This window comes from Lactuca saligna, chromosome 9 (assembly GCF_052625555.1).
Source record: "Lactuca saligna cultivar CGN05327 chromosome 9, ASM5262555v1, whole genome shotgun sequence".
Classification (NCBI taxonomy): domain Eukaryota; kingdom Viridiplantae; phylum Streptophyta; class Magnoliopsida; order Asterales; family Asteraceae; genus Lactuca; species Lactuca saligna.
The window spans coordinates 15,055,555-15,066,687 of NC_136425.1; the positions used below are offsets into that span (position 1 = coordinate 15,055,555).

General features: G+C 37.8%; 1 protein-coding gene across 1 annotated transcript; it reads left to right on the forward strand.

Moving 5' to 3' along the window:
• Nucleotides 1-234: 234 nt before the first annotated feature.
• Nucleotides 235-2,689, forward strand: LOC145014559 (beta-caryophyllene synthase-like). The gene is made up of 7 exons (XM_078972949.1): nucleotides 235-358; nucleotides 451-724; nucleotides 802-1,183; nucleotides 1,294-1,512; nucleotides 1,655-1,793; nucleotides 1,892-2,140; nucleotides 2,234-2,689. The coding sequence occupies exons 1-7, from the start codon at nucleotides 266-268 to the stop codon at nucleotides 2,525-2,527; spliced, it is 1,650 nt and encodes a 549-aa protein (XP_078829075.1). The 5' UTR covers nucleotides 235-265; the 3' UTR covers nucleotides 2,528-2,689.
• The last annotated feature ends 8,444 nt before the right edge of the window (nucleotides 2,690-11,133 follow it).

Here is an 11,133-nt window from a genome sequence, read left to right on the forward strand (position 1 = left end):
ATGCATTCAAAATTTTAATAGCTAAATATGAAATTGAAAAAAAAATAAATTAATTAAAAAATAAAATTGACAATGACACCTTTTTCATAATTCAACTATATGAAACAAATAAAATTGACAATGACACCTTTTTCATAATTCAAATATATGAAACGTTTAAAACATATGTGATAAAATACCATATAAAGACATGCTATAAATAGCATAAATCTACTTCACGTTAATATGCAAAAATTCAACTAGCATACACTATACAAACCTGTCAATGAACATGTCTCTTACACAAGAGGAAGTTATTCGCCCCCTTGTCAACTTTCCTTCCAGCGTGTGGGGAGATCAGTTTCTCATCTACGATGAGGTATGTACATTATTAGAAGAAATGCCTATTACTTTTATGTTTATCCATGTGTACAACAACTTTTTTTATGATTATCAAATGGGTGTATGTAGCACATGGAACATGCTAGGATGGAACAAATAGTGGAAGACTTGAAACAAGAAGTGAGGGAAGACATAGTGACAACTTTGGATGTTCCAATGGAACACACAAATTTGTTAAGAATGGTTGACGCAATCCAACGCCTTGGCATAGCTTATTATTTTGAAGAAGAGATTGATAAATTATTGCGACTTATTTATGATACGTATGGTGATGACTGGAATGGGGGGAGTCCTTCCCTTTGGTTTCGACTTATGCGACAACATGGTTTCTATGTTTCATCGGGTTAGTATATATGCATAAATGAAATAATTATTTATCATCCAAAAGAAGCTAAAATTGTTTTACATGAAACGAAACAGACATTTTCAATAGGTACAAGGACAAAAATGGAGCATTTAAAGAATGTTTAGCGAGTGACGTTCAAGGTATGCTTGAGTTGTATGAGGCAACTTATGTGAGGGTGCATGGCGAAGTTGTACTAGATGATGCTCTTGCTTTTACAAGAATTCACCTTGATGAAATAGCAAAGGATTTAGTTCAAAGCAACTCTACTTTGTCTATCCATATACAAGAGGCACTAAAGCAACCTATACAGAAAAGGTTGCCAAGACTAGAGGCTTTGCGCTACATTCCTTACTATGAACAACAAGCTTTTCATAATGAGTCTTTACTTAAACTTGGGAAGTTAGGGTTCAACTTGCTTCAATCACTACACAAGGAGGAGCTTAGCCAAGTTTCCAAGTATGCATATATACTCCTCAATCCAACATGGTTTCCTTTTTTAAATATATTATTCAAATTTTGAAAGTTTTTAATTAATTAACTTCTACATGCGCATTAATCTATTATAGGTGGTGGAAAGGTCTTGATGTCCCAAACAATGTACCTTATGCAAGAGATAGAATGGTTGAATGTTACTTTTGGGCACTTGGTGTGTACTTTGAGCCACAATATTCTAGAGCTAGAATTTTCTTAACCAAAGTGATTTCAATGGCAACAATTCTTGATGACACTTATGATGCCTATGGTACTTATGAAGAACTTAAGATCTTTACCGAAGCAATTCAAAGGTATCTTCTACTCACATCATCTACATATATAGCTAGGAACACACACACATATATAAAATTGTTATAATTACGGACATAATCAAAGTCCTTAAAACATAATTATTCTTTTAATCAAAGTACGTAATCAATCAATCTCGTATAGGTGGTCGATTACATGCTTGGATGGGCTTCCAGAATACATGAAACTGATATATGAAGGACTATTGGATATTTACAAAGAAATGGAAGAAATCATGGCATGTGAGGGAAAATCATATCATCTCAGTTACGCCATAAAGTCTGTAAGTTTTTACACCTTTAATTAATTTGCAATAATAATGTTTTATAATCATAATTCTTACAATGTATGCGACTGTTGTGGTCATGTTTTCAATTAAAGATGAAAGAGTTTATTAGAAGCTACATGATGGAAGCAAAATGGGCAAATGATGGATATATACCGACAATAGAGGAGCACATGTCAGTTGCATTTATCAGCAGTGGGTATAGCATGCTTGCAACAACATGTTTTGTCGGCATGGGTGATATGGTCACAAATGATTCGTTCAAATGGGCTCTTACCAAACCTCTTCTTGTTAAAGCTTCATGTCAAATTGCTAGACTCATGGATGATATTTTCTCCCAGAAGGTGCATATCGAAATTTGAGATTCAGTTGAATTTTATGACATCTTGCTTTAGTTTTGATGTGTTGACATATTTTGTTACTAAAAATGGGAGCAGGAGGAGAAAGAAAGGACGCATGTTGCATCTAGTGTTGAAAGTTACATGAAGCAATATGATGTTCCAGAAGAGTATGTCCATGACTTGTTCAACAAGAAAATTGAAGATGCTTGGAAAGATATAACCCAAGAGTCGCTCGTGTGTGAAGATGTTCCAATGGCTCTAATAATGCGTGTGATCAACTTGGCACGGGTGATGGATGTTCTGTATAAGCGTAAAGATAGTTTCACACATGTTGGAGAAGAATTAATAGATCATATCAAATCTCTGGTTGTTCGTGCTATAAGTATATGAGTTTCAACTTTCAAGTCGCGTGTTATGCAGTGTTTCATACACTGCCGGTTTTCTTGAAAATGTTTTATTTGCGTTAGTAAGGTCTCAAGTTATTTGGTGTTGATAGCTGTGAGTGTAATTTATTACTATAGTAACCATATAAAATTTGGTTTTTCGGTTTTACGGGTTAATTAATTGGGTTTCTGTTTTGGCGGGTTCGGGTTGGTTAACCCAAATGACACAAGCCCAGATCCATATTACTAGTTTCAAACAAATAAGATGAAATTAATCTATCAGAACTGTTAATCTATATATAAAATAATAATGTACATACAATCAGATGAACTATTTTAAAACTAAGAATCTGAAATTGCAATTGAAGAAGGAAAAGTATTACAATAACTCAAACACTCTCAAACACTAAAAGATATTGGGTACAAAATAAACATGACAATAAGGAAACACACTTATCACCTGGTTCAGGTTCATGTTCACTGGTTGGCCTAAGATTACAAGAACTCGTTAATCGGAGAAAGAGCAGTACACAGGTGGCTGGAGAAAGTCACGAACCCTTGTGACCTGTGAGGCGGAGGGAATGACGGCAGGGGAGGGGGAACCCTAGTGAGGACCGCTGGAGGACGGAAAGAGAGTCTCAATCCTTGCAACTTGTGAGACGGAGAAGGAGATGTCCAGTGAAGAAAGTGGGACGCAGGGTCTCAAATCAAAAGGTGAATTGAAAACTGAAATCAGGGATTGGATTCGGGTATAGACCTACGGGCCTGGGTGGGGGTGGTAGTTAGGGGTGAGCAAACCCAAACCAAAAAACCGATAAACCGAATAAAACCAATGAAACCGAAACCGAAGCAAAACCGACGGTTTGGGTTTGATATTTTTAGAAACCGAAAAATCGATTTCGGTTTTGGTTTTTAACCAGAAACCGATCTATCTAACCCGGGAAACCGACCCATACATAAAACCGACAAACCGCCCCAAAAGCCGACCATCCAACCCTAGAAACCACCCATACTTGATTGTGTTTTGGTTGTAATAGACTATTTCGGGCTTTAGTTGTAAGTTGTAATAGACTATTTGTTGTTAGACACATGTTTTTTGAAGTACTTAACTTCAATTTGATATTTTTTTAAAGTATCTAACTTGTTGCTTCATTTATGGAGAATGGGTTAAAACCCAAAACCCATGGGTTTAAACTCAGAACCCGTGAGTGTATGGGTTGAACCCAAGAAACCGAAAACCGCCCAAATCAACCTTAGAACCCATGAAACTGAACCGACCAGAAACCGATCCTATTGGGTTCTGAAAACCAGAAACCGACCATTTATGGGTTGGGTTGGGTTTGGGTCCAAAACCGATCCAAACCGACCCATGCACAACCCTAGTGGTAGTATTAGTTATTTAATATTGACTTAAAAATTTAGGGATAATTAAAAGAAAAAAAAACATATATATATTAAGTTTTTCTTTTGGATCAAAGGTTAACTTTTTTTTTTTTCTTAAAAATATTTACATTTTTTCAGATTTCGCTCTTATAATTTTATTTTTCAGGTTACTATTTATATTTTTTATTTCGATTTAGCTCCTATATTTTTTTTATTCATATTAAACTTCATTTTTATTTTTATTTTTTCTAAAAGTTCCTCACGAGTTTGTTATCTTGAAAGTTTTCTTGCATACGATTCCATAATTTTAAGATAGATGATCTCAGCTTAATGATGGTTTAATGTAATAATGATGGTTTAAAGTAATCTAGAGAATTTGTGATGTAATTTCATTGTTTGGTGATTGCATAAATTTCTCTTCCATGTTGCATCATCATTGTGGTGATGAACGTTGTAGGCGCATGTAATTAACTAAAAAAGTTCAACTCAAGAGGTGTAACAATCATCGGTACGATCAATGGTTATTCTCAATAGGAGCCATAGGGATCGATACGGGAAAAAGAACAACCATCCCTAATTCACCTTCCCACCAAAAGATGTTATCCCTCTTTTCTTCTTTTCTTTCTCATCTTCCATCATAGAACCTTATAGCTCCCTTATAAGAATAAAAAGACCAAGAAGAACAACTTTGACAATTTTTTTCACCATAATCAACATAAAAAAAATGAACGTAGATAACCCTAGATTAAACTGATGATCGTTGCGCATCTTGGGTTGAACTTTTCCATATCATTACAAGAACTTATAATGTTCTTGACCAATCATCAATCAATGGATTTACATAACCATCTCTCTAGATTTACTTCAAACCATCATGAATTTAGAAGCATTTGTTACGGAATTATGGACCCAGATGCATGAAAATACCAACATAAATTTTCAATTTTAAACCATCAAATTCGTATAATTGTTTGTTCAAAACCAATCCGAGTAAATGAATTTTTCAAACATTAGAGTAATATAATAACAATCAATACGGAAAAGCCATCCGGGGATGTTGTGGAGTCAAGTCGGACCCTTTCCTTTAAAACTGGAAGTACCTGAAAATGTTTAAACCACAAAACTATAAGCGCAAAGCTTAGTGAGTCCCCTAAAATACAACATACCATACATAGGAGAGAGAATGTTATGGGCCACCCACAATCTTAATGTCACTATCAGCCATGATCCAATCATGGTCTTTTCCTGCCACAATAGGAGCCAAATCTTGTTCTTACGTAAAAGTGCCAAGAGCCACCTCCTGGTCTTCTATTCAAGCATCATAAAGACAACTAGCATCCTACTTATATCTTTCGGGGCCAGACCCTAGACTTGCATATAAGTGTCAGGTGCCACCATCTAGTCTTTCATACATATGCCTCGGGCCACCACCTGATCTTCCAAGCAGGTATCACATACTAACATCCTACATAGTATAGTGAGAAGAGTCACCTACCTAACACAATCCACATCTAATAGCTCCCAAAACCAACAGATGGGTGCTAAACCCCTCCTAATAAAACATATAAGGTAAACCCTAAGTCTAACTTCTAAAAATAGAAATTTGAACAAAAGTCAACCCATGACAAAAGTAAACGTTCAAAGTTAAAGTCAAGGTCAATAATTATCATCATCAAACCTCCATGACGTGACCTCCTTGTGGGCACATCATGATCACAAACGCTAAAATAGTCGAGCTGACCCTTAGTCGCCACGACGTACCGGCTAGAATGCCACATCGTGTGCACTAAGTCAGATCAACTTAATGAATTAAGTTGTTTTCCTTCATCCTTAAGAGCTCCAAAGCTCTAATCTGATTCTCCCCATGGTCTTAATAAATAAAGTTTCCAACTTTATCCATTAATACATCCCAATAAGCCAAGATCTTTAAACCTAAGCCCTTAATGGCAACTTAAGGCATAAAGCCAACCATTAAGGACTTAATCTTGAAGATCTTAAGTCCATAATTTCCAGATGGGTTTCCTAACCCCGAAAACACCATAATAGTCCTTGCTTTTTAGACATGCATCTCCAATGTATGTCCCTTCCCAAATTAGGTAAAATAATGAAAATATGAACTCACACTTGAGTATGAGACCAAAAACTCCAAAGAATCATAGATCTATAACATATAAAACAGAAGGACCACAATGATCCATAAAGTTGCCAACTTTATGGGATCCAGTCCTCCAAACTCCTACAATATGAAGAAAAGAGACAAAGAACTTAGATCTATAAGCATGAAACCAAAAAGCTCGAATGTTGAACACTTACTAAGGTCCAAAATATGCACAAAAGAATGATAATGAATTTTCCTTGTTTGATCAATACACCAGAACACCTTCCTCTTCTTCTTCAAGCTACCAAAAGCACCAAAATGAGCCAAGAATCACCAAAAGATATTAGGGTTGGGATTTCTGAGGTTTGAGGGTGATGGAGGCTGAGAAATGAGCCCTAATTCCGAATTTAGAGATTTAAATATGAGAGGAACCCTAAAATTATGGGTTTGGGCCAGAACAGCTGCCACGTCGTGGCACTGATCAGATACACACACTCCATATAAGTTATGCCACATCATAGGCATCCAAGCACCACATCGTGGCATGGATTTTTTTTCCTAAAAACTCCCTCTTTAATCCCATAAGCCTTAAGTTAAACCAATCTGAAAAACATAGGTGCTACAACTCTCCCCTACTTAAATTAGATTTCATCCTCGAAATCATTCCTTGCAACTTTCTCCATTACACCAATCATTTTGGCCTGAACTGCCTGAATCTAAAGCGGAACTGAGAAATCATCACGCATAGGCGACCACCTTCCAATATAGTTGTTGAACCCATTCTTAGAAGAAATCACACTTCGTGAGGAAACAATGAACATTATCACACCATACTTATCTAACCAATAGAAAGTCCAACGAATCTGCCCGAAACATGACAATCTTAGACTGTGCCTGATTTCTAAACAGACATAACCGACCAACCATATCCATAATGACTCTAATTCGTAACCTGAACCGGCCAAAACCTCTATCCCTAAATATTTCATTGATAACGGGGAAACATAATCCCTTACCATTTGTCGAAGCTGACAATCTTGCTCTTGAATACAAAGCCAAATCCTAACATAGGTCTCGACTACCAGTGTTATACCAATATATACATCAGCTCCTACTAACCAAAAATTTGCAAGTCTAATCTAACCAGGAGTCTTCCTGTTGTCATGCTACCCTACGAGATAACTGGAATACATAATTCCTAGTCGATTGTTGAAGCTGACAGCTTCACTCATAGTGTTGTCATGCTACCCTACGAGATAACTGGAATACATAATTCCTAGTCGATTGTTGAAGCTGACAACTTCACTCATAGCCACAAATCAAGACTTTAAAACAAAAGTCTATCCACCAAGTTTGTCCTAACCCCCTTGCCAACACGGCTCCAATAGCCCTGCAGTTCAGAGAAAATACAACTTGACCAACCAACACGCGAACAATCAATAAATCCGTTACACCCCAGGTGAATGTTATAGCCAAGTCGTAGTCTTACATAGGGATGCAACTTTGACTCGTGGATACGGATACCCGCGGTTACCCAACCCTAACGGGGTGGGGATTCCTCGCCTTGATGGGTAATGGGGCGGATACGGGGATTAGTTTCCATACCCGAAGCAGATATGGGGCGGGGATGGGTATGCTACTATCTACTTATATATATATATATATATATATATATATATATATATATATATATATATATATATATATATATATATATATATATATATATATATATAGGTTTAATTAATGCATTGAGTTTAACTTGTGTAACTGGCGTTGCAATGCTTCTCTTATAATGTAATTGCCCACCTTTTAGTTTTAAGCGTATGATGATGTGGGATTTCTATGAATATAAACAAACTGTAAGAAATAATAAAAAATTGTAAAAACTCATCCCACATTGGTCCTTGAACAAAAAAAAAACCCACGTAAGAAGCCTTTATAAGTATCATGGAACCATTCCACATATTTGTACTACCATTCACGCTTCAATTTACTTGTGAATTAATATTTCATAGTATTTTGATAAATTTTTTGCGTATGTTAAAAATTCTAAAGCAAAACAATTTAAAATAAACTGGCCTGGAAAATATTGTCTAACCTTTTTGGATTTGCTTAGTAAATGGGTATCCGTAGGGTTTCTCATACCCAATGGGGATTTCTGACCCCAAACCCGTCGGGTTTTATGACGGGCGGGGACGGGGATGGTTATGGGGATTGAAGTTCGGGTACGGGGGTGGGTTTTTCCATCTCTGCAAATATTCGCCCCCGTTTTCATCCCTAGTCTTACATCACACTTGGCCCCAATCTGGATTACCACATTCTCACAACTTTTCCTATGATGGTCTAACTAGTCCTAGTGAATGCTACCAACCACTCTACAGTCTTACAACACTTCCACACTACCTGCCAACCTAGTGAATGCTATGGGTCACCCCTCAGTATTACAACACATCCACAACTACCTACTAATCTATTGAAGGTTATGAGCCACCTCACAGTCATACAACACTTCCACAATGACCTAACAACCTACTGAATGCTACATGTCACCCCGCAGTCTTAAAACACTTCCACAACGGCTTACCAACCTAGTGAATACTATGGGCCACCCCACAGTCTTACAATACTTCCATAGCTGCCATGGACCTAGTCCATGATCTTGCCAACTATTCACAAGAGTATCCAGCCAAAATCAACACGAGCCAAAACTCCAACCTGCTAAACCCTAACAGGCGTTCGGTCCATGCTTCAAACCTCAAAGCCTTCATCAGACAAGAACAGGAAGAAAGTTCCTCATACAACCCTCAACCTGAAAACTAGTTATTGAATCAAAATGTGCTAATGTCGATGCTCCTCATCCTCGTATGAGATAATCTAAAACCTAAACATTTGCTTCCCTGTTCACAACTTACTAATGAACATTATTCCATGCATATGCATTGACTCATACTACAACATAACTGACTTTCCTCTTGTCCTTAAATTTTAAAACTCCAATTTATCTTGCACATGGAATTATTCCCATTAATCTGAATGATTATTCCCCACTTGGATTGAGCTACAATCTACCAACTCCTTGACCATTGGAATTCCTAAGCTATCTACAACTTCACTACTAACCTAAGCTTGCAAGAGCTGAAATTCCATGACCTGATCACCTAGGGTACACACCCCAAAATTAGGATACACACTTTACCATACTCAATGAAAGATTTATGCATCCAACACACCATCCATTGATACAACTCCAAAATCCTCGAACAACCTCAACCAACGACAAGAATGAATAAACTAACTAGCCAAATGTATAGATAACCAATCCAAAGATCCACATGCCACTAAACAAAACCCATGCAAAAAAGGATCCACCACTCCCTTTAGTTGGTTGATAGATTAACAACAACTCTCCCTTTACAAAAGATAGTGATCAATTCAACATGCTAACTAACCCTTCAACTGACATTCCACTCGAGTCTCACAAATGCCTTTCATCTTAAACTTCAGTTTTCCAGCTAGGAACAACCGACCACAACAAGATCTTCTTCTAACAACTTCCAATATGAGGACCACCCGCATATCCCTAAAGGCTAGAAGGCTTGAACCTAACAACGACTAGCTTTGCACTAATGTTCTGACCAAACCTTCCTAATCCTGCAATCATGAAGGATCTCTACGAATTCCAATAATCCAATATCATTATACTTCAACTTCCTCAGACCCAATGCACTGAAACCATCAAAATAAATCCGAGTATTGATATTCGAAGGAGAGTGCCCAATACTCTCCTTTATAGGGCTCACTCTGTCACCAATCGACGTCTCCTTAGTCGAAGCTTAAAACTGGCTCATCCATATATCCTATCAACACGACTCTTGATATGAAAAATGGCATATGATAATCCCTCAATATTAATAACTAGAAAATCATAAGGAAATCTTGAATCTAAGGTGGAGACTTAAACACTCTTGAACATAACGTCCTACACACATAATCACAAAATCATGAACATGAAAACATAATGGAATTGAATTTGATACGTACCAGCAACAATGTTTGGCGGAGCTCTGGACTCTTTGGCCTACAAATAAAATGTTTGGCTCCTCACTATTAGAGCCTCTGCTCTTCACTCACGACTAGCGGTAAACCTCAATGTAGCTGGAATAGGTGCCCTCACTACTCCACTCGTCAGTCCTAGGCAATCGAACTTCTTGTGGCCCACCTAGTTGCAGTGAAAATAGATCAGAATCGATCCTTAGGGAAAATCTCTACTAACATGACCAATCTCGCTACACTTATAGTAGCCCATACCTCTATATCGAAACACCCCATCGTGTGGTTTCCCGCACTTGTCGCTTTGGTCCCGACCCAATATTGGACTCTAGCTTATGAATTGAAAGTACTTGGCTTCTTCACTGAGTCCTCTACTAACTGAATTGAAACTGATTTCTGCTTCCTCATAAGCTCCAAATCAATCTCCCACTCCTGGGATATGGCTATCATATTTTTCCAAACTCTTGCAACTCAGCATGCTAATAAACTCCCAAATATCATCATACAGCATGCCCGATACCTTATCTTCTTCATCTCCCCATCTGCAATATACTGCGGAACTAGTAAATCCTTCTCCCTGAACTTGGTAGTGATATCCGCCACATTCTCTATCGTGTGGCGAAGGTCCTGAAATCCCTCACCAACTGGTACACCTCAATGGCCAGTTCAAAATCCTCCCTAACCTCGCCACAAATTCTATCCAAGACATGGCCGATATGGCCTTAGCTCCCAAAGAATGACCAATCTCCTCCCACCAGTCGCGGGCTCCATACCTTAGAAAGCAAGATGCCAATACCACCTTCAATCCCTCAGGGAAAAAACTAGTCCGCTGAACATTCTTAATGTCGGCAATCCAACGCCTACTAGCAATAGGGTCCTATTTCCCGAAGAACTTCTGGGCTCCGCAAGCCTTTAACTCCCTAAAAGAGAGAGTATGTGCCCCTAGCTGACCAATTGCAATCTTTGCATGAAAATCCTCAAGTCGCTCATCTAGTAGCTCCATGATCCCCTACTTGATGGTACCAAACATCACAAGAGTCGCATCCAAAATACTATGTGCAATCTCAGACGTAACAAAC